This window comes from Gopherus evgoodei, chromosome 19 (assembly GCF_007399415.2).
Source record: "Gopherus evgoodei ecotype Sinaloan lineage chromosome 19, rGopEvg1_v1.p, whole genome shotgun sequence".
NCBI classification, from domain to species: Eukaryota; Metazoa; Chordata; order Testudines; family Testudinidae; genus Gopherus; species Gopherus evgoodei.
This window is the reverse complement of record NC_044340.1, coordinates 16,459,909-16,483,816: the sequence shown is the minus strand read 5'-3', so window position 1 is coordinate 16,483,816 and position 23,908 is coordinate 16,459,909. Positions and strand designations below refer to the sequence as shown.

General features: G+C 41.8%; 1 protein-coding gene across 15 annotated transcripts in view; it reads right to left on the bottom strand.

Annotated features, from left to right (window-relative positions):
* SIK2 (salt inducible kinase 2) overlaps nucleotides 1-23,908 on the bottom strand; it is a 112,179-nt gene that overhangs the window by 10,991 nt on the left and 77,280 nt on the right. For 13 of the 15 annotated variants that reach the window (XM_030538237.1, XM_030538238.1, XM_030538242.1 and 10 more), the window contains 9 exons: nucleotides 20,912-21,035; nucleotides 19,773-19,993; nucleotides 18,044-18,196; nucleotides 14,427-14,585; nucleotides 5,356-5,584; nucleotides 4,043-4,327; nucleotides 3,706-3,869; nucleotides 2,419-2,532; nucleotides 1,368-1,459 (listed from right to left, as the gene is read on the bottom strand). In XM_030538237.1, the coding sequence (XP_030394097.1) occupies nucleotides 1,368-1,459; nucleotides 2,419-2,532; nucleotides 3,706-3,869; nucleotides 4,043-4,327; nucleotides 5,356-5,584; nucleotides 14,427-14,585; nucleotides 18,044-18,196; nucleotides 19,773-19,993; nucleotides 20,912-21,035 (1,541 nt within the window). The remainder of the gene's footprint in view (nucleotides 1-1,367; nucleotides 1,460-2,418; nucleotides 2,533-3,705; nucleotides 3,870-4,042; nucleotides 4,328-5,355; nucleotides 5,585-14,426; nucleotides 14,586-18,043; nucleotides 18,197-19,772; nucleotides 19,994-20,911; nucleotides 21,036-23,908) is intronic. The other 2 variants (XM_030538235.1, XM_030538243.1) reach the window with 2 other exon arrangements.

Genomic DNA, 23,908 nt, shown 5'->3' with positions numbered 1-23,908 from the left:
GCAAGAGTCAGTGTTACCTCTCAATTCTACAGCCACTCTTGATGCTCACTCCAGATATAAAGGGACAACGAGAAAGCAAGTGAAGATTTCAAGTCCCTCTACCAGTGTTTGTGGATTACAGACACATGGATTATGTGGATATGTCTCCCTACATCAATTCCCTGCCATTGCAGGGGCCTTGGACATTGGTGCACCTTTGTCCTGCCTGTTCTCTGCCTCTGGCACTCAAGAGTTGAGTCTCCTGACTGCTGTTCTACTTTTGTCTAATTCTGGCTGTAAGGTCAGACCCCTTCTGACCTTCAACTCTGTGGCTCTTTCACACAGAAACCAGAGCCAGTTTTTAGCTGACTGTTATACAGGCCTTTGTATACCCTCGCTCTTCTTGCTTTTGTATCAGTTTTCTCTAACTGCTGTTCAGCCTAGCAATTTAACTACACAGAGAAAACAGTGAAACCCGTTACAAAAAGAGAAAAAAGGGAGGATGGAAGAGACAAAGATCTCTTCCAATCAAAACTCCGTTGTTGCTGTAGACATAACAACAAGCAAGACAGTTTTAGAGAAGACTCATTTTGAATCGATTGTCCCTTCTGATGTCTGTAAAAGTCTGGCTTACAGGAATTCCTCATGTTCTTTGTGGTAAAATTATCTGGTCACGGACAAAAAGCAGGAAATACCCAAATGACTGCAGGGATTCTGAGGCACCACATCATTCATGTTCTGAGTTACCATAAATATTGCAATACATGATACAGAAACTTTCATTGGAAACCAGAGTACAGAAGTATAGGAACACTGTCCCCAACTTCCAGAACCTCTGCACACTAAAGAAAGCTAAGGACACACCACTATCTGCTGAATCAAACTTTTATGGTACTTTATCATCACTAAAGTAGTCAGGCAGTGGTGGCTGTTGAGACCCAGCTCCCTGTCAGTCTTGCTCTCCTCCACTGCACAGAGGAAGTAAACAGGGCTACACCATAGGGCTGGACTCAGGAGGGAAGCAGAAGACTGCACCCTGTGAGTATCATTTCTGCCCCCACCTCCCTGGACAGAGCCCTGGCTGATCTTGCCAGCCTATCAGCCTGGCTTCATAAGCAAAAAATTCCCAGATCCTGAAAAGCCAAAATTTGGGTGAAATTAGAAAAACCTGAAGGGCCTTAGTACTGTGTATGTAGAGATTTTTAGATGACAGTTTGCCTGTCCCAAGAATGTCTCTCTTCCCCTATTCCTCCTGGGAGGAAGTTACATGCAAATTACTCATCTACACAGACTATGAACCATAAGAGAGGCCATACTGGGTCAGACCAAAGGTCCATCTAGCTCAGTATCCTGTCTTCTGACAGTGGCCAATGCCAGGTGCTTCTCACCTGTGCTCTTGTAACTGCTGTTCCAGGCTTCGAGGCAGTTCTTTGCAGTACAGCTGACAAGTATTCTGGGCTTTTGACAGCAGGCTGGGTTTCTGCAACAGTACCAAAAGATGATGGATTTAAAATGTGAAATGAAATGCACTGTTTTAAATGGATGAGAGTCCAGGAGAGACTGAACTGTCCCAGAAAGGCTCAGCTGGGGAAGTGCTTGTTTATCCTAACACAAGGTGAGGGTTTTTAAGAGATTGGGGGCAGCATTTTCAAAAGTGGAGGTGCAAGTTTTGGATGTCCAACTTTAATTTATCTAGCACCAGCACCACCAGTTACTGGTAGTGCCTAGAGGCCCCAGTCAGGGATCAGGATCCTATTGTGCTAGGCACATGTAACTAAAATATAGTATTTGCCCCAAACAGCTTTCAGACTAAGTAATCACCCTCAAGTATAACTGAAGCTAGTGGTAGTTGGAGGTACTCTGCATTCTGAAAAACCAAGCCCAATCTCACTCAAGTTGGATACCCAAAATAATCTGAACCACTCAGAGCTCAAGCACACTTGAAAATGTTGGTCTGTTTCTCCATTATAGATATGATTATGTACTAACTGGTGACTGTAATTGATTTCAAACATTCTCGGAGGTTAGACTTCTGTGGGAATTTTTAGTATACAAGCTGGAAGAATCTGCAGAGTTTGTGTTCTTAAAAGAAAACCAGTAAAAATAAAAAGAAATGTTACTCTGAGATGGAAAAGGAGAGAGGCTCCTCAGATCACTCCCCAAACCAGATCTTGGGACATATCCTTGAAAGGAATGCAACTGTGAGGATTTACCAAGAACTGTCACTGAACTCCTGTTACCCTCATTTGCCTCTAATTAGCACATAAGTAGAAAACCAGAAGCAGTAGCTGCAGCAACCAAAGGAGACTCTATTACACAAGGTGTAACTTGAATTTGTTGTTTTACTAGTTATCCACCATTTTTCTCATTGAAAATAACTGGCTACATTGGTGCATACTATCAATGGCTGGCTTGACATTGTGGAGGAAGGCACCATACCTGCAGTCTGTGTTGCAAGTACTGTGTTTCTAAGCTCTGCCGTCTCGATAACAACTGTGGGTGCACACCATTAGGGAAGGCAGATAGAATCTCCTGCTGCTGAGAAGCTTCCTCCTGGGAAGAGAAGGTAAGAGCACAGTTTAATTCCTCCAGACAGAAGCTACATTTTCTGCTTAAACTCTTTAGGGAGCTGCTTACACTCTAGTGCCACTTGATCTGCAGGGCTCATTGCTCATTTAGGATTGTTTAGAATTTAGATATGATTGTTTAGAATTCTCCTCTATGCCACATAATAGAAAAGGAACACAATTGACTAACCTGGAGAAATACAAGGTATTTTCTGACTCATCTGCTCTCTGATCCCAGTGGCACCAGGAGAAAGTGATCCTGACCCTGTGAATATGTCTGCCTCTTTTCAGTTTTAAAACCAAAGACAAAAGGCTTTTGATACGAATTTTAAAAAACGATACACACAGTGGGTGTCTCCAAAAGGCACGATAGCTGCTTATGTGGCTGGAGAGAGAACAGTTCATTGGTTGGTACCACAACTGAGCTCGGACATATCAGACTTAATGACACATTCTTCTGAATGGATTGTGACTTTCTGGTTTCCAGAGAATGAGGAATGGCATCTAAATCTCAGCAAATTGTGAGAAAGCGCTGGGATTATCAGTGCTTCAGATTTAGTCTCTAGAACATTTTGCAAGGGGTACAAGAGGTTCTATTGACCATCCATGCAGATTATTCCCCTGAGGAGGTGGGCCCAAAGAGAAAAGATAGAAAGCACTTATTTACATTTGCTGCCTCCTGTTTTATTACAAACAGGCAAATAAAGGAAAATGGAAGCAACTAGCTGGACTTTTGTCTGGCAAAAGAAGGCCAAAGCTGACCAAGTGATATACCACCAACCACTTTTAAAATGACAGGCGGAGGTCAGTTCTGTTACAGCACAGTAACTCCACTGTGGCAGAACAGAATGTAGTTCTATATGCATCTAAACCACAGGTCCTTTAGACAAACTAACAATCTGTTAGATCTGAAGATCCCAGAATACCATCTCACTGGTTCCACAAGTCTGGCAAACACCAACTCACAGGAGCTCAGTAACTACTTTACCCTCCATTATGCAAGTGAGGGGGACAGAAGCAAATTTAAGCTCTAAATTAACGTCTCTTCTAGGTCTCCCAGTGCATCTCCTCTCCTCTTTATCTGTCTCTTTGAGGAAGGGGCTTGTTTGTGCCTGTGGCTTGTACTGCACCAAACACATTATCAGTGCTTAACACACACCTGAGGGGGGCTGTTCACGAGATTCTGCAAGTGGGGAGCAGTCGATGTTAGGTTGGGCTCTTCTTCTGATCCCATCTGTTCATATAGGAGCTGGACTTTATTCAACTCCAGGATTCCTTTGGTTCGTGCCAGATTCTGAAGGTGCTGTCTAAATGCTACAATTCCTGGACAAATGTCAAATAGAACAATATCAGCAAAACTATTGCTATTCGGTCAGCACAGCCAGCTGAACTCTGCAAGGCCCAGCTGAGCCATATTTCGCCACTAAAGCTTGGGTTAAAGCACACATGGTACTAAATTTGTGTCTAACTTCTCATGACAACAGTGAAACAGTTACCTTGTGTGAGGGATGTGTCAGATGCCCTGCGCCCCTCTCGGAAACTGACGGGGGAGCGGTTGTGGGCCTCTCGTTTCTGGGAGGTCAGTGCCTGCATGGCTGGATTGGCAGGTCTCAGGCCTATGAAAGGGGGTGTCACTCTGGGTGCTGACTGGTTGGCCAGCATCATTTCTTTCAGTGTAGGAGTGTCCTCAAGGAAGTTAAGATCCCTCTGAAAAGATCCCATATCATATTCTGAGTCAATGCTGCCCAAAGATGGATTCTCATCCAAGGAGTAGACTTTCCCTGTGAGAAATAACAAGTACTAGATTAAATGAAAAGTGCAGTATTTTAGCAAAGCAAAGCACCACAGGTTTGAGCCATTTCTGCTAGCACGGTCTCCAGTGACTGGCATGGAGGAAGTGTAAGAAAAAATGCAAGCTTTATAAACACACTAATACTTCCAGCACTGCAATGGGGTCACACCCCTGGTTTTAATACTAAGCTGAAGGATAAAATAAGTTAAATGGCTTGCTAGCAGGGATACTGCGCTCCCAAAGCGCTTTTTCAAACACTCACTTCATTCACCACTGGGTGAAACTACACAACTATTGGAGACATGAAGATGTGCATTCCACATCCAAATGAAACTGCAATAGGAATTCAGGGAGGCAGAATGGAATTACCCAAACTGGAACCTAGCAGGGTGAGTGGGAACCAACACTTGCAGAAGTGTGATGGAATCTTGAATGGTTAGATGTGGTTATGAACTTGGCTCTATAATTCCTAAAAGACAACAGCTGAGGGCTTTAGCCTTGCACTAAGACCTCTGAGTACTGACTCTGGTAGAATGCCATTAAGTCACCAATCTTGTTTCCTTCACCACACTCATTTTCTTGAGGAATTTCCCATTCAAGTACTGTCTAGATTCTGTTCAACTTGGGGGAGCTGACAAGATCATACCCCAACTTGGCATTGCTGCATCCCCACATTGGCATGGGGCTGCCAGAGAAACTAGTGTTTTTCTAGGAACAAACATCACCTGGAAATTAAATATGTTGGGATTGTTAATTATGCCAAAACTGTAACTTTTAAATTGCGTGCCACCCTCTACCCTTTCTACATTGCCATTAGATTGGATACAGTGGTGCTTGCATAGGCCAGCTGTGAATTTGCTCTCCTGTCTTCATATCTGCCTCAAATAAATTAATAATGATCAAGAAAAGCAGCTTTTTATTTATTAAGACACAAACCAAGCTAGTGTTCATCCAGCATGTAACAAGCGGGGCTCTTGGAGCCTTAAACTTATGCAGAGACCTCTACAATTTATGTACCTGTACCTGGCATCATGACAAGCTGGTTGGTCACTTCCGCCAGAGTGTGACGTCTTTTCCCACAGCGGGTTGCTTGGAGGGCTGCAAATGCCTGTGCGGGATCGTCTTCTGATTCGCCTTCTGTCTCTATCCCCTCATCAATAGAGGTTTCCATCATGCTAGTAGGCAGTGACTGGCATCCTTTCCTAATCACCATAGGGGGCAGAGGATCGAGCAAGCAGCCGTTTACCTAAATGCCACAGGGAAAGGAAGACAGACCGCATTCAATTACTAGCATAGAGGCTCCTTGAAGAGTAAAATCTCTGCCCTATATTGTGGGGGACAGACGGAGACTGATTCAAGGCAGCTTGGATATTCAGTGTCATCTGCGAAGTCCTCTGATTTAAATCAGAGACCAGTTCAGAGTTCCAAAGTGCGGTTCCAGAAGAGTGGAATCACTGGTCACCTTATTTTTTAGTGAACTTGAGAGATTCCAACAGTAAGTCTTAGTTTCCGTAACACTTATTCTTCTCAGTGTCTCATAAAATCTGCTTCAGGCGTAGCCACAAAATATTTACGTTTATGAAACGTTAATTTTGTTCTCTTCAGTCTGTCCATTGTTTAATTGAGTCTGGTAAACAAGCATTCGTAAGACCAAGTTTGCCCTATTTAATTTCTGCACCATCTCTATAAAAGGGCCAAACAATAAGTGTATTTCACAAAGGATCAGCCAACATGCCCTTCCTTGGTTCATGCTTAGAATTGGTCATTTGCATTAAAGCTCCATTCCTCCTATCTCGTGTCTGCTCAGTCCAGCTGATGTGGGGGTGTCTGGGACTTGCATGGGAAAATGAACATCATCAGTTTGTTCAGATACTTTTACATTTTGATTCCTTAATAGTGAATTGGACAAAGATGGAGCCTGTGTTGATACCGTACTATGGCCAGTACTTCATGCAGTATTAAAAATAGTTCTGTCTCTAAAGTACCCTAGAAGCCATAAGCAGCTTCCTTTTGTAAGACTGGCCTGGGCTGCTACTTTTTTCTTCTGCCAAGATCAGGGTGGATAAAAATCATTTAAAAAAAAAAAACCAAAATCCCCCTCCATTGTACTTTACATGGACTTCTAAAATAAATTTGTTTTTCAAAATAAGCCCACTTAATTTCAATATTAATGTAACTTCATGACAACCTATGTTAAGGACTAAATTTACAATAATTAAAATTTAAATTTAAAAAATTCAACAGTTCACATTTGCTGCTGGAGTTTTAAAGAAAGTCAAACCACTAAACTGATGGAAGTCACTGGCTAAGCACCTGGAACCAGAGTTTGTTGAAGTGCTAAATCGGCTTTTGACAGAAGTAGCTTCTTCTGCAGGTACATAGAAAATATTGTTTCATTTGTTTATTCAAGTAGTTCAAGTTCAATTACCAGCTCGTTCAAAACGGAGAGAGTTGAAAAAGCAAGGAAGTGTGTTCTCTCAATCTACGAATAAAAATGGAGAGTGAGGATGAGATCTATTAGAACTCAAAATCTTGATGGACATGGTGATCTGAAATGTTTAGTTCAATTCATTAACTACAGACACTTCCTTTAACCAATCAGTATGTTTTAAATGCAATTTTGATAGTTATTTTTTATGTATCCAGCACAAGTAAGATTTTTAACTCATGATTCTAAATTTCTTTTCTGTGCACTTTTAAATTAATTCCAATTTCCATACAAATACTGCTTGGCACAACTAATGAATAAAAAATTAGATATCTAGTAAATAAAATGTTTATTTTTCTAAGATAATAAAGTAGAATTAACATTCAAGAAAGATTTGGAGAAAGCCCAGAGGAGAGTAACAAAAATGATTAAAGGTCTAGAAAACATGAGCTATGAGGAAAGACTGAAAAAAATTGGGTTTGTTTAGTGGGGAAGAAGAGAAAACTGAGGAGGAACATAAGTTTTCAGATACATAAGATGGTTACAATGAGGGGGGACAAAAACTGTTCTCCTTAACCGCTGAGGATAGGACAAGAAGCAATGGGCTTAAATGGCAGTAAGGGAGGTTTGGGCTGGATATTAAGAAAAACTTCCCAACTGTCAGAGTTGTTAAGAACGGGAAAAAATTGCCTAGGGAAGAGTGGAATCTCTTTCAGTGGAGGCTAGGGAATAGTTGTCAAGTGTAGTGCAGGAACCCATCCATGGTCTAGCTCAGTAGGGATGTCTGGACAAAAGATGAAAGAATAAAGAGGCATCCTTGGGTTTGACATTTCATGGATTTAATAACATTTCCTCATTCTTGGTTTAAGGTGGTTTTAGGAGAAAGAGTTCAATCCTCTATTCCTGTCTAACACTGAATATTTAATATTATGCTTTTGCCTTTTATTTTATACAGTGCTGTGAATCTTCTCCAAACCCTTCAGAAGGAGCTTTCCAACCATGGGAGTCTGTGAGGTACTTTGCTCCTGAATTTTCCTCTTCTGCATTTTCATTTCAAGTTCCTCCAACCAGATAATTACCTCCCTGCTCTTCACTAATCCCCAGACATTTAAGCAATTGCAATTTTACAAAATGGTGTAGAGTTCTCTACAGAGTTTAATTTTATCAGATTAACTTCATAATTAGTTAACTGCTGAGCTGTTTGGGGTTGGTCCAATTGCCCACACATCTCTGTGGACTTTGCTTTCTCACTACCTAGTCTGGGAATGTAATGTCTATACCTGGATAAGGGTTAGTGGGGAGCACCCCGTAAGCCAGATGATCACTAGACCTAGGAAAATGGCAAGCATTCACCTATGCCCAGATGGAGGATCCACGAAGCCCTCCAGATGAGAAATGACTGCCTGGTTGTCTAGAAGATTTGTATGTTTCTAAGAGAGTTAGTTCATTTCCATGCTTTCTGGATGCATGGGAAAGGAGACTTCGGGGTAAAATTTGAAATTCTCTAGTTTATCCAGTCCTGCTTGGGTAGAAGCTGAGTCACGTTTTGGGGTGATACCCATGGACAGCTGGAGTTGTCTGTTCACCTCCACGCTGCACAATGCTAAATATTTCTAGGGATAAACTTAGAAGGGGAAGAATGCATTCAGGCTTTACCTAGAGTACGTTTGGATTCAGTTTTATTCTGGACACTTCCAAATATCTTATGAAATTTCATTCTTAAACTTCCCCCTGTTCTTAAACTCTTGAGTTTCCTGCATAACGTTTCCAACCTGTTTTAAAACCTACTTGAGCAAGCAGCTTGGTGCCCAAAACAGCTTTTCTCAATCTTTGGAATCCCTGTACTCTCCTTCACACCATTCCTGCAAGCCACCAAGTTGTAAGCACCTTCTTTCTGATCATGGACAAGGCAAGAACCTCTGAAGTCCATCTGTGCTGCTCCTTAGTCATGTAGGGGTCACTGGGTGATACGAGGTGCTCCTACTGACCCAAGGAATGAAACTGGGACTATTTTCTGGCATGGCCGTGCATAGCATTAACTACAAGGGCCATCGTCACAAGACACTCTGATTTCATGGATTGCTAGTGTCTCTCCCCAGTCCTGACTGAAGAGTCTAATGGGTGACTGCATTACAAGAAGGGGCTTTTGTATGCACTTCCTGCTGGTGTAATTTAATACTGAACCAATGTAATTTTGTGACAGTAACAGAACAGTTCAGTGGTCAATGAGATGCCAACACCACACAGCAGAAGCATTGCTTCTGTTCAACAGGAAAAATTTCAATGTCCCCAACTATAGTCAGTTTTACAATAAGATGGGGAAGGTCATCCCTGTTGACTGAGGTCTTCCTTGCAATGCTATAAACTTGAATGAAAGTTTTGCACATGGTCCTGAGCTAAGCAGCATTAGCACAGTCCAGATGTTCCCACAACACTCTTGAATTCCGTTGGCCATGCTCTATAACTAGCATAACTTCCCAGTTATTAAACACAAGAGAAAAGTTAACAAATGACCAATCTTTGTGTGTCTTCTCCCTGAGTTTAACCACTAGTAGTGGGGCCTCTGAGGAGTCAGATAGCAATGTCAAATGCAGGAATGCAACTGATTCCTGCCACTGTTTTTGCAGTGGTAGAGGATGCATGACAGATAAATCAGCTTCCTCTTCACAAGGGAGCCTGAAAACAGAAAAGCATTAGTGACACCTGAGGCCTTGCTAGAAGCATTGCTAACACAACCTCCAGCAGTCAAATCTGCACTAAAGGCAAAACGCTGGGCCCTACATCCCTTTCTTGACAGACAAAGTGTGTGGCTTTCAGTTGAGTTAGCTGATCAAAACGGAAAAGCTCTCAATGCTTATGTAAGATCCAGGCTAACAACCCTGAAGCATGTTAGCTAGCTTCTTGTAGCCTATGCTACCTCTCTAGCTACAACATGGCCCACTAAATGTCTTCAGCCCAGGGTGGATTGATTTAAATCAGCTAGTTAAATCATCAAGAGACAAGTCTCAATTTAAATCACCGATTTTAATAAACTTAACCATTTGTACTTCAGGTATTTTTAAATAGAGGCACATTCTCACTGATTGATAACCATTAAAACATGTTGATTTACAACTAAATAGAACCTTTACACTAGATTTGGTACATTTTTTGCTATCTAAGAGTACATTATAACTACATTTATTTAAGCAATTATATAGCTTATTATTTTCATTCTTATCAACTGTACATTTAGGTACGTTTGAAAATGGTGAATGATTTATTGCTTATTTACTAGATAATTATCTTTTTGCTCATGATTTGTGTCAAGCTGCATTAGGATGGGAACTGAAATTTAATTAAACACACAAGCAGCATATAAATTTTATGGTGATTAAACAAAACTACCTCAAATGTTCTGGATACTTAAACTTCTCTTATCAAAATATGTTTCATATATACAACTAAACAATTTGTTAAACAGAGATTAACTGTAGTGAGTGAATTAAACTGATTATTTCAGGTCAGCCTGGGCAAGTTTTCAAATGCCTAAGTGAAAGTGACTGAAACTTAATTTGCCCACTTGCCTAAGTCTCCTGAAAATGAGACGGTCTCTTAAATTATTTAGCGTGAGCTATTGTGCCATATTTATAAAGCTTGATCTCAAATTAAGACACCCCCCCCCTTATTCTTTCCTTATAAAGAAAAACAGCCTTTAGCTCACAGTTTTTGATAGAAGCTCATGGATTCAGCATTTTTTATTTAAACCTTTAAAGAGATTATAATAAGTTTAGGCCTTAGCATATTTTGTATTAAAATCAGATTTAATTTTAATCAGGTTTAAAAAAAATTTCAACAAATCCAAATTTTATTAAAAATCGATTGTTCTCCACCCTGTTTCAGGTGGATAACATCTTAAAGAAGAATAAGAGGGCTTTTCAATTACATTATACTAACTTGACTGAGCTAACAAGTGAAAACTCCATCTTATTTGCTGTCAAGCAGTGCCTATTTGTTGTCTCTCCCCGCCCCCAATGTGTTTAATAAATAAGGATTTAATGTTTGTTATGCTGTCATCAGGAAAGAAGAAAACCAGGGATACACCAGTACCTAACTGGTGAGTGCAAATCATTGGGAAGGCTCTGGCAACTTATTTGTTAACACAGAGCTATAGATGAGATTTGATGTAACAAGTCAGATACAGAAGGAGAATAAGTTTCAGAGAGCTTTTCCTGAATTTAGCTGGTTTCCATACCATGAGAAGCAGCATTGTAAAATGGCATAGTGAGCTTCACATTCCTCTCAGTGACTGACAAACTTAGTCTGTTTGCAAAGAAAATGATGGCCTGCAAACCCAGTCTGGGATCTGAGTTAAGCTGTGTTTTCCCCTAGCTAATGTATCATCAAAAGTAAATATTCTGCAATGGACGCTTACTTAACAAATCTGCTACCAGTGCACAACCCAGGAGAGAAACCAGTTTGCCTTCTGTTAGTTATGCTTCAGCAGCAGCAACAAAAACAGAGCAAATTTATTTTAGTAAAGTCAGCTGATATGACTCAGAATAAAGGGAGCAGATCTGTTGAATAGGGAAGTTCAATATTTACCAAGTAACTTTCGATAGATTCAGAAATGTATGAAGTGATATAGTCAGAAAAAAAATAGTAGCTAAACTTCCCTTGTTATAAGAGTGCTTATAAAACAAGACTCGAATACTGGAAATGGCTTTCTGTGCCCTTCTTGAACACTTCAAGCTTTTCCACATGGGACAAAAACAGAGCCATCAAAGTAAGATAATGCAACCTCCTTCCCCCCACCCCCCAAAAAAAAAAAAAAAAAGTTGGAGCTCTAGATTCAGATTCTACTAGAGAAATGAGTTAGGGCCCAGTGTTCACTACACCAAGTAGTTTTGGCTCCTGTTCATATATGGGATTCTGTTCCTCCATTTTTAATGTGCATTGGCAGACCAGAGGTGCTGCAGATCAGAACTAGCAAAGGGGCACGAGTGGAGTAACAGAGTTGAGATGCATGGGCACAGCTATAATGGGGAAGTTTACACTGCAGTTTCAGTCTCTGTTTTGCCAACTAATGGTATTAGTCAAACCTTCATCAATATTAAATTAATGCACAAACAAAATCTAATGAACTGGCAGCCCCGATTCAGGGTTCTCCAGCTAGAATTCTAACATGAAAAAAGGCTATTTGAGTCTCCTGTATGATGATTTTTTAAAAATGTTTTTGGGGAAAATGTGTTGCAGAACAGCTAATCTACAACAAAGTGTCCATTAGTATTTTGAAAACCAACATGTTTGCAAACAGCCTGTGTGATGTAGATCTAGGGAAATACTTCCTCTATTCTTATGAGATGAAGACCTGCCCAGATTGTGTTTGTAGTAGAATATGTTGGTATTTACAAAAAACAGCTTTGGATCTGTTGCCTGATATTTTGACAATTTTTTTTCTTTCCATAGTGTGGGTCACATTTTAGGAGTATCTCAGACACCTCCCTTCCTATATGTGATTCCATGGACCATCTCTATATAAATTTTTATGCTACCACCCATCACTGTAGTGGATTGTTTGTAGTCTCTGGCACTTCCCCCTTTTCAAGGTAAAAATTCTGCTTCTCCCACTTGAAAAAACTTAATATCCCTGTAGCAATAATAGTTTCTTACATAGCAAGTATTTAACATATTCATCTTGTAGTGCAATTTAGCAGCTGAAATGGATGAGGACAGCCAACACCACATGGCCAGTCATTTCTTTGCAGACCACCAGTGGCATGTGGACTGCAATATCTAGCCATTGTAATATTCTCAAGGTCAGTGTGATCTGACTCCATAGTATAAAGTATTGTGTGCTGGTCTATTCTGTTCAAGCTGCATTTATTAAAAAAAACCTGAAGGGTGATACACAAGAGTTTCATTTTCCAAGGCTGCTGCTTTTAAGTCTTGTGATCTGACGGCCACTTGCTTTAAAGTGAATCAACAGTTTTTACCCTAAGAAAGGGCTCCCACCCAGAGCTATTCAAATCAGTGATGTGAAAAAGGTCCAAAGTACAACTGTCAGCCTCTAACCATCAACAACTAAGAAATCCTTCAGAGTGGCAAGCAGGGACTAAAACGATGATTTGATTCCACCCGAACATAATACACCAAGATTAAAATTATAATGTGGTAACAAACATGAGAATGCCCATGGTAGTGTGTGAATAAACTCATTTGTGAACAATCTGGTCTGATGTCAAACACGAGTTTTCTCCATGCTGCTAGTTCACATCTCTCTCTGCCTCCCTAGAAAGTATTGCTACAGACACATAGTTTGATGGCAAAATACATCAAACTTGCTGTTGCTCCCTTGAGGGAGTTTAGCTGTGGAGTTGTCAAACCCTATTAGCAGAGTTCAGTTAAGCCTTAACTGTGGAGGGCAAGGCAGCCTACACAATCCTCCAGTCTGATTGCAGGAAACAAAACCCATTGAATGGGACTGCAGTTTAACATGGTCTCTAGAGCAGATTTTACATACAATTCTAGTTACAGAAATGGCCTTGCTGAGAGGATCAGCTGTAATCCTGTTGAGACACAGCAGTTTGCTAATACTTTGTCAGAATGAATGTCCCTATTGGCTATTTACTGTTCAAAATATCGACTACAGTAAAAAATTAATACTCTATTTAAACAAATGCCTGTCTGCCAATTTTCCTGTATTTCATAAGGCAGGGAGAAGAGTGAAATTCTAATAGCTTTAGCTGGTAATACAAATTTATGGTTAAGGCTCCATTATAACCTTTTCTCAAATGTCTACACTTCTGGGAAAAAAACCTCACTTTCAGCTGAAAGTTTCCAATGTTGGACTCAGCACAAAAGTGGGTTTTTGGGAAGTTTGAGCAGTATCCAATTGCCCATTGTTACACTTTGTGAAGCTGGAGAGAAATATACATTATGTATAAGTCAACTGCACAAGCAAAACGCGTGCCTGAGCAACTGTCTTCAGGGCAATTTTTACATTGGTGGAGGAGGAAAAAAAATCTATGGAGTTTGGTTTGTTTAAAAAAAGCATGGCAGCTGAGTGGCCTTTGAATGTTAGACTAAAAGCCATAGGAGCCAGCTTAAAGGACACAGGACAGGTAAAACTGTCAAAGGGGCATGATCAATTCCTGTATCTTGTTTCTAGAAGTGGTCACGTTTGTCACCTACATATAGGTGGTGGAGGTAGGTAATATCTGATAAAGGAATTCATCGTGCACTCTGACTGCCTTATCTGTCTTCCCCAAATCACCCATACAAAGATAGGATGAATAAGTTGCTTTTAAATACTGCAGAGGCAAACAGGGAGGGAAGATCTAAAAAGTTGGAGAGGGCAGAGAGGATTATCCCACTTAAGACTACGCAGCTTTCAGTAAGCCCTGCTGGTATGAATCAGAGTTGATCCAATGAAGTCAGTGGAGTGACAACACTTTCTAAAAGCTGAGAATCTGCCAAACCTCCCACCTCACCCCTCCACTTAGGGGTTCTGTACTAGAAAACAGACATACCCTTAATGTCAAAGTGGGCTGGTCTTTCAATTAACTAATGAAAAGATGCAGATCATTCCAGTATCAAATGCTACTTTCAGGCAATAATTTAACAGTACAGCCCCCAAAACTTTAGCGACATTGAAAGATAAGTAATTTATAAGATATACCTTTGGGGTATCGACTCTCTCTTCCTCCATGAATGCTGACTCAACGTGGCAGCTGGATGGGGGAAAGGAGAAGGCTTCTGGAGCTGGTGGGAGGCCCGGAGACCTCAGCAGCCTTACATTCTGTGAACGCAGGTTCACTGGGGGCACTGCAGCTTGTGTCTGAGATGTAACAAAACCAAACCATCTTAGGGCAAAAAGGGAATCATGAACAATGAAAACACACAGATAAGTGCAAATACAAAACCTGATATCAGGGCTCCCCTGAGGAGTGCAGATTTTTCTGCTTATCACTGCATGATAAGGAGGGAGCCTTGGTACCAGTCAGGCTTTTGTCATGTTGGATAAAGGGAGAGACGTGCTTGAGCTAAATTCCTTCAAGGTCATTGGCATAAAAGTGTCAACATTAAAAACACAGTCCCACTCAAAGGTAGTGGGTGATATTTACTGCCTAGTTCTTCATCCAGAAACATAGCCTTACAGGCTTAGACTTCAGAGTTCATTTAGTAAATAGAAACATTTACATTTCTGAACAAATAGCGTATCGTCAAAGATGGCAGAAGAAAATTGCTTAGAAGCTGCAGATGCTCCAAACTGCTCATGCTTTCCATGTTCCACAAATCCCTTACATGGTTCCTTTCCTCTGTCATAAACTGATCAATGTTTGAAAGTCTCATTTAAAAATCTTTATGTAAGAAATCTCTGGGTTAAAATGAGGCAAATGGGTTTTTTTTAAGCGGCTTGTGACTGTCTAAAGATGATCCCACCTGGTGACCTCTATGGAACAAGACACAAAGGACTGGGAAGGGTTCAGATGTGAAGTCAGGCACCTTTAGAGGGGACTTATCTCCTGGAAAACACAGTATTGAAAGCAAAGGGGCACCAAACTCCAGGCAAATGTGGTGAAATCAGGAAACTGCCAATAGACTGGAACAAATTATCATCATAGTCACAGGCCTGATTATGTGCTTCCATGTGTAACACAGGCACAGAATTACACCTTCATGGACTGAGCAACTAAAAGTGTTTACAAAAACATTAATCAGACTCAGAGATAATAGGGATCCCAAGTATAAACAAGGCTCTAGTATCTTCTATATTTTACCATCAATGTGTTGATAGGGTAGTCAAAAAGCTAGAAAGCCTGCATAGCCTTTTCTACCCCAGGGCTCCCCTATCTACAGCAGAACAAGTGAAAGCATTGGTGGGAATATTAATGAAATTCTATAGCATAGGCACAGCGAGCATCAATCATTTGTGTCCCTGAGATTCCCCTCAACAGCCTGAATGACTTTCAAACCATCAGGTGATTTACCAAGGTGTCCATTTGAGATAGCGGTGTCTGATCTGTCTTTTCAGAGTGCATGCAGATTCTGCCTTCCACTTCAGGAGAATGCAAAACAAACAAAATGTCTTACAATTAGCCCACAGAGCACCATCACTCCTCTGATTCCTCCTGGAAAAGAGTAATCCAGGAAGCCTGGTAGCCACTAGATACAGACACATCTAGACACAGCAGCACTCAGCGTACAGAAGGGACCAGCAACTTGACACAATATACATATTCAATACCATTAAAACTTGACTGTATGAGGGAACGTCTTCACTACCGGCCATATCGGTGGGTAGCAATTGATTTCTCGGGGATCGATATATCGCATCTCATCTAGACACGATATATTGATCCCCGAACGTGCTTCTGTCGACTCCAGAACTCCACCAACGCAAGCGGCAGTAGGGGAGTCGACAGGGGGAGCTGCGGACGTTGATCCTGCGCCGTGAGGACAGTAGGTAACTCCATCTAAGATACTTCGACTTCAGCTATGCTATTCACATATCTTAGATCAATCCCCTCCCCTAGCGTAGACCAGCCCTGAGTCATCTTAGGCCAATTATTTTAATAGGGCCACGTCTCTCATGTTTCCAGCTAGGCATTAATGGAAATTATAAGCCAGGCAATATTTTTGCCCTTTAATGAAACAATAGGAGAGCATGTGAAGGGAACTCTAAGGGAATTATTGGAACAAAACATGATAAACTGTACATGACCTTTCTGTTTGGAGGAAGTAACTAGGGAATAAAGTGACAAATGGCAAGAGTGCCCCAGAGCCCATAGTGAATCCATCAGTTTTGGAAGAATAACTGAAGACGACACTGAGTAGACAGCCCCCTGGAATGTAGAGGCCAGTGTCTGAGCAGTGAGCACCCAGATCCTGTTCTTGATTCACATCAATTAGTTAATAGGCGTACTGGGTCTACTCACACAGAGGTGCTGGAAAACTTCAAAGGAGTCATTTACAGTACTCAGCCACCTGTGCTACAGGATTGCTAGCAAATCTAAACTCCTGACAACATGTGTCTCAGAAGATCCTCATGCTGGTCTCAGCAGAAACCACATTGTATTTAGTGACAGGTATACACACCCTTGAGGCACTAGGTAGATGAAGACAATGATATCCCTCACTTAGATATCACAATGGATAGGTACCTTCGATAACGAGATCAGACAGAACAGCCCCAGAGATTTGTCTTTGGTATGACCTCGCTTCTTCTCCAGACTTCAGTGCAAATAGAATGCATACCTCAAGAACAGCAGTGGGGAAAGTTGGGGTTAATTTTCAAAGGGGCCCGAGAGACTGTGTGAGTAAGAGCACCGAACAGAATATGCTGACCATCAGCCCCCATCCTAACACAAACTCTTTACACTCATCTCTAAATAATCCCCTGTAAGAAGTTCAGCTGCTCATTTGCAGATTACATTCAAGGTGCTTGGAGCACCGAGGAGTCTGCAGCATGGCTGAGCTGATGGAGAAAGACAAACATCAATTATGGACAGCAAAGAATGCCAAATCCTCGGAAAAGCAGAAACATTCCATTGAAGTAGTGCAGCAGCACGCTTTTCATTGTTATGCCCCCAAAAGCTGCCCCAGGAATGCTGAGGGTGAAACAGAACTACTCAAGCAATGAACTGGGGGTTAAGGATGAAACTCCCTGTGCCCATTAACTCTGAGGACAAATGAAATCATCTTTGGTAGCTTCAGCCCCAGAGTACAAAGTCAGGCCATGTCCAATTTGCTGCTGTGCTAAGCCAACAGCCTCTGCTTTGTTCACCTGAGGGAGAGGCAAGATCCTTCATCAAGAAGGACAACTTAGTGTGTGCGTACAGGCCACGAAGTTGGGGTAATTTATTGCTGGAAGTAGTTCTGATCCTGTCTGGCCTCCCAGTGACCACATGCCCTCTCCAAGCACAGTGACCCTAGTGCTCACAAAATAAAACAGGAAAATTAGCCAGCCATTTAGGAATTAGCCAGTTTCCAGGGGTTCTCATCCGATTGCTTACATAGACATACAGACAATTGGTACCTAGGGTCTCTCATGATTTGACAAGACCCACAACTCTCAACAGGATGAGTCACAAACAACTGTCTTGTCATATGATGGTTCTGAAGAGAACAAATGCAAAGCACTCTGCCCAGAGCAACTCAGAAAAGCTTGGGATTCTGAAGACACAGAAAAGCGAAGGATCCTCTGACACAGAGCTACCTAGAAACAAGAGCTTTCTGAAACAAGAACATTTTGTGCAGTGATCAGTCCCATCTCTGCCTGGAATTAGGAGTTACCTTGGCGACTGTTTGTTCAGCAATGGTGCTTGGCCGACGCTGACGAGCATCGAGTCTCTGCTCCACAGGGAAGCTACTCCTATGTGACTTGAGTCTCTCCACTAACAGGTAATAGATAGCAGCAAAGTGGTTATAACTCTTGTTCTGCAGAGACTGAAAAGAGAAACAAGTGTCTAAATGCAGCCAAACCTCCATTCTCGAAAACCACAAAATAAGGAGGTAGGAGAAAAATCTCACTTTTATCAAAAACAAAACCAAATGCTTAAAGGGTAAGGGGGTCTCAAGCAAGTGTCAATCTGGAAACCAATCAGCTGAGAGAAAGTTTCAAGCCAGAATGGCAAAGAAGAGTATGTCAGCCTCCTGAGGCTCAATGGTTCTGTGAAGTTAAAAAGACCCAGGTAGCTGCAGCTGCATGTGGAAGCCTGCTTCCAGAGTTCTTATCGGCAGTGACAGTTGGTGTCTGTAACCCAAATGCCTTTCTGAGCCCTCCGAGAGAGAGCAAGTGCCATGACCTCACTTATAAGGGGGTAGGCTAGTCCAAATCCTCACCAGCACTAGGGAATTGATGCCTGAAGTGCCTGTGCACACACTCAGCCCTTTCTGGCAAGCAGTGTTCATAGTGCAGCCTCCACACTTCCTAAAAATACCAGCCATTCTAAGGAAATGATCATGCTGAGTCCTGAGGGAGTTTTTTGAGCATTTATTTCTGATAAAAGGCACGATTTGGAATCCAAGAAAGACAGTCAATGCTTGCTGCTCTTATGCTTCCTTTTACTCTCCTCTGAATTTCACATCCCCACCCCTTCAGAAGCGTAAATCCCAAGTATGTTGCTTCTGATTCTGCCCCCCCTCCATATGCCAAATGATGCTTTCCCCAATACCACCCTATGAATCTAATGGAGCAGAAACCAACACAGTTCCTTGGCTTTGTTTTTCTGCCTAAGAATCACCTTTACTGTCCACACAGAGCCCATGGGGGGAGGCAGGGAGAAGGAGTCTGTAAGTGGCAAGCTTCTGCGTCCCAACAAGGGATCTTACAGGGCTATCACTTTACAAGCTCTGCAGCCTCAGAAAGTCCCACATGAATTGACAGGCCCTTCAGTTTGCTCTGTGATCCATTATAACAAATTGCAACTCCAAATGTTTGCAAGTGCACTCAAATAAAAATACCAGCCAATACCTAATAAAAGAACCACTCCAGTTCTGGAGACCCTGGGATCCATGGAGTGAATTCATTAACCTTTCCTCTGTGGAGCCAGGGGTTCATTCCAATTATGATCCCCAGCACAAATGAAAGTTAATTAGCTGATTTCTTCCCAGGTCCCACTTTTTACATAAGCCCACACATTTTGCTATGACTGGCAGTATCTGCACAAGAGAAGCCCAGCTCACTGATAAGCTCATCACATTCAGGAGCTTCCAGTTATCAGAGACATCCTCAGTCCTCTGATCTCTTTTATTAATCGGTTACAAAGAATCAGGGCCAAAGTTGGCTAGAGCAGTTGTGAACGGCAGGATTCTTAAATCTTCCAGAAGCGGAACATATTTTCTGCAATTTGCCTTCCCTTGAAGGGTCTGTGCAACTGATAATACAGCAGCAGCTTGATTTTGTTGCAAGAGTAACAAAAAGAAAGTTATGAGAGAGACTCGTGTAAAATCTAGATTTAATAAAGCAGGACAGTAAACGGGCTCATTCTGAGGTTACAGCTCTGTGGAAGGTCTGTTTTACCTCAATAGTTTTCTGTTGGTCTATTCCAAGGCTGTGCATCAGCCGCAAAACCTGCTCATTATACTCTCCAATGGAAGGCTCGTTCTCCTGTCCTTGTGGATAGAGAATGGGTCTCTGCACAGGAACTTCTATTAGCATCCATTTATGCTCCTTAATCTGAGCAATTGTCAATCTCTTGGATGGGTCTAGGACCAGCATTCTCCTGATCAGGTGCTCACACTCTGTTGGAATAAAGAGAAAGTAAAAAAGGGAACATACTACAGACTCCGAGCAAATAGGCTACAGTGCACACACTGTATTCATCTGAACCTGCTGATGAAGAGCAACAACAACAGGAAACTGTCTTAGTTCTCTCTCATTTTTGTTCTAAATACATTTCCTGAAAGTTAAAATAATCTTTTGAGCTAAAGACTTCAATTCACACCAAGAAAAAAAATCAACTTATTTAAAAAATGTGCTGTTTGGGGAGCGGTGTCATTAATTCTAAGCATCTCCCAAAAACCAACAATAATGTTATTTAAAGCACAAGAAGCCACTTGATATGTGTCCCTTTAATTTAGACTAGACTATTGGCAGCTTCTTCCCAGCCTACAGGCCAGTACCCACATCATCGATTTTAGGGTTATGCTATCAAACATTTCCTCATTGTCTGATCAAGAGTGACAGAGCAAGACTCAACAACTGGATCAATCAAACTAGGAAAAGGTCTGATAGTCTTACAACAACAAACAACAGCAGCAGCAACATGTGGGTGTGCCACAGATATAAGACTGAGACACCCATATGAGTCGGTTATGTGGTTTGTTGGGGTTTGTTTGTTTGCTTTTGTTTAAAAGAAGTCAAAGAAAACAGGAAACCCCAATCTGCAATACACTAAAATTATGGTGATTTTGTTTTCTCTGCATTTGCTTTCCAAACTAAAATGAATTGTTTGTATTGTTGTCTTGGACAATGAAAACTACTTGCTGTTTGAATCTGTGAATTTTTTTCTGTTTCTAATCAGAGGTAGGAAGTGGGACACTTCATCTACACTCATTCATTGCTCATTAATGACTCAGTTGTCTTGTCCACCATCTGCAGTTTAAAAGTATAATTGAATGGAGATTAAAATCCCCAAAGCATAAGGACAAATATATTACCTTCTGACATGAAATAGGGGATCCTGAACCTTCCTTCCAGAACCCGCTGTCTCAGAATAGGGAGTGTAGGTCCATCGAAAGGTAACGCTCCACAGACTAGAACATAAAGAACTACACCCATGCTCTGCAAAACAGAGAACATTCCTGCTTTTACCTTTCAGATGCACACAAGTACTGTACTCTTTGCTCTGAGACTTGCTAGTGAAACCCCAGGCTGTCACTGACAAAATTAATGTTGTTTCTACATCCTGCAGAAACAGAGTTAAAGAAAAAGGAGTCATATACCTGAAAACCCCTAAACCTTAAGAACCCTCAGCTGACCCAAAATGGCTAAGTTTGCAGTGCCTTTTGCTGATCAGCAGGGTAAAGCTGCTGTGTGTAATGGACTAAAGACTCCGGCTGCTAGTGCAAAGCTCCATACAGGTCACTGAATGATACATGAAAAATGAGCCGCTACTTCAAGTGAGATTTAAATACACTCTTTACTACATCCGAATATGTTCAAACAAAAAACCCACCCCAAATTCCAGTTGTTCAGAACAGAGAAACCTCAACCTCTCCTGTTCACTGGCTTGCAAAGTTTTAAGGGAAAAAAACCACCAATGTTTGTATGGACTGTGATTCTGCGCTGGTGTGTACAAAGCCCATTGAGGGATTGCATAAGATGTGCAAAGAGATACACACAACCAGAACAGCAGCATTAAGCCAATCGTCAGATTCATTTCTGAAACTGTGTGTTAATTGGCAATGCAAGTGGAAACAGTCTTGCTAAATTTGCCAAAGAAGATAGTGCCATATGGAATTAAATGACCATACCAGATCCTGGGGACATGAGTCTGTATGGATAGACACGGCACTAGGTGCCTCAATGGAAGGGAAAAGCATTCCAAACATGCACCAAAACTGGGCCAGCATACTGAGATTTTAAAACTAAAAATATTAAAAATCAATGTCTTTATTTATCTGCCAAAACCTGAGTTGAGGATTAGGTCTTCCTCCTGCCAACTCAGCTTTTTAGAAACCATTTCTGTTAGCTGCTTTAGCAGTTGTCAACTGTAGCACAAGAAAGACAGTATCCTGAACTCAGGTCTTGGCAGGTACGTGAAGGAGGAAACTGCTTTTCAGATGTTTTATTTTAAAATGTAAATACTTGTGTTTTTGGTTTACAAGAAGATTTTGTTAATGAGCCGAGATCTTAAACGGTTTAAAAAATATTTACCAAAGCTCTGCAATTCACTTTTCACATTCAAACACCACTCACATTATTCTGAAACTTGTGCATGGTTGGAGAGTAATGGGTTCATTTGGCAGTTACAGGATAATAGGCTCAGCAAAGATGTAACTTTTACTCATTACAAAGGAGAGCTTATGAGGACAGTGTTTATTTACTAAAACAACATGGATCTCTTTAGATGAGCAAGGTGAACGTCTGTGCACTGCCCTGTTTGTGAACTGAGCTCTCACTCAGAAATTAATCTGCCTCTCTCACATGTACGTAGTACTAGCACTGTGCTTCTGGCGCCAAAGCACAGACTGCCGAATTGCACTGTATCTCTGGGTACGTCAGGATATGGACACATCATCATCAAGACCAGAAGACTAAAATTAGATTAAAAACAAATTAAGAATGAAAAGTCTCACGTTTGACAGTGCATGTTTCTCCTTCTTTTACTTCATGCAATTTCGATTGTGCTCTCTGTCCTCTTCCATTAGAGTAGCAAGTAGGGAAACACACACACTGATTCAACAATATGCATCTGCCTGCAGCAGAATGCCATGGGGGACATAGCTTCTCTCTCTCAACTCAGAGAGAGGGCAGCTGACAGCTCCCTCCCCTTTGTATGAGTGACTCAGACTCATCAACAGTTTACATCTTGAACTCCTGCCGAAGAAGGAAGCAGTGCAGTGAAGCAGGGTCATTCATGCAAAGAACCTGTTCAGAAAAAACGGTTACCCACCTCTCATAAGTGTTGTTCTTTGAGATGTGTTGCTCATGTCCATTCCAATTAGGTGTGCGCGTGCAGGATGCACGATTGTCGGAAGGGTTTTTTCTCTAGCGGTACCTGTTGGGTTGGCTGTGGAGCCCACTGGAGTGGCGCCTTTATGGAGGTGTATATAGGTCCCTGCCGACCCGCTGCCTGCTCAGTTCCTTCTTGCCAGAATACTCCTACAGAGGGGAGGGCGGGCAGGATTTGGAATAGACATGACCACCACATCTTGAAGAATAACAGTTACAAGAGATAGGTAACCATTTTTTCTTCAAGTGCTTGCTCATGTCCATTCCAATTAGGTGACTCCCAAACCATATTCTTGGAGGAGGGTTTGGAGTTCATCTGGTTGCAGATTGTAGCACTGCCCTGCCAAACACTGTGTCATCTCTGGACTGTTGCGAAATTGCATAATGTGAGGTGAAGGTGTGGCTAGAGGACCATGTGGATGCCCTGCATATATCCTGAATGGGCACTTGAGCTAGGAAAGTGGCAGATGATGCTTGAGCTCATGTAGAGTGCGCCATCAATGTCAGGGCCAGAAACAAATCGTAGCAAGTCTTGATGCATGATGTGATTTAGGATGATGTGTGTTAGGAGGAGATGGAGAGAGTCCTTTTATCCTCTCTGCGACAGTGAAAAAGAGCTGTGGGGACTTCCGAAATGGCTTTGTGCGCTTGATATAGAAAGCCAGAGCACGTCTCACGACCAAGGAATGAAGCGTGCAATCTCTGTTATTGGCATGTGGCTTGGGAACAACACAGGTAGGAAAATGTCCTGATTTATATGGAATTGAGAGACTACCACAGGGAGAAACGCAGGCTGTGGGCATAGTTGCACTACGTCTTTATAAAAGACAGTGTAAGGGAGCTCAGATGTCAGCGCCTTGCGACCGAACAGATCCAGCTTCCTGGCCTCCTTGGTCTTTGGAGTAGGACCCAGCTGTCCTTGCTCCTCCCTGTGATTGGCGGTGTCCACCACTAATGTGCCCAGCTGGGGATGGGTGAAG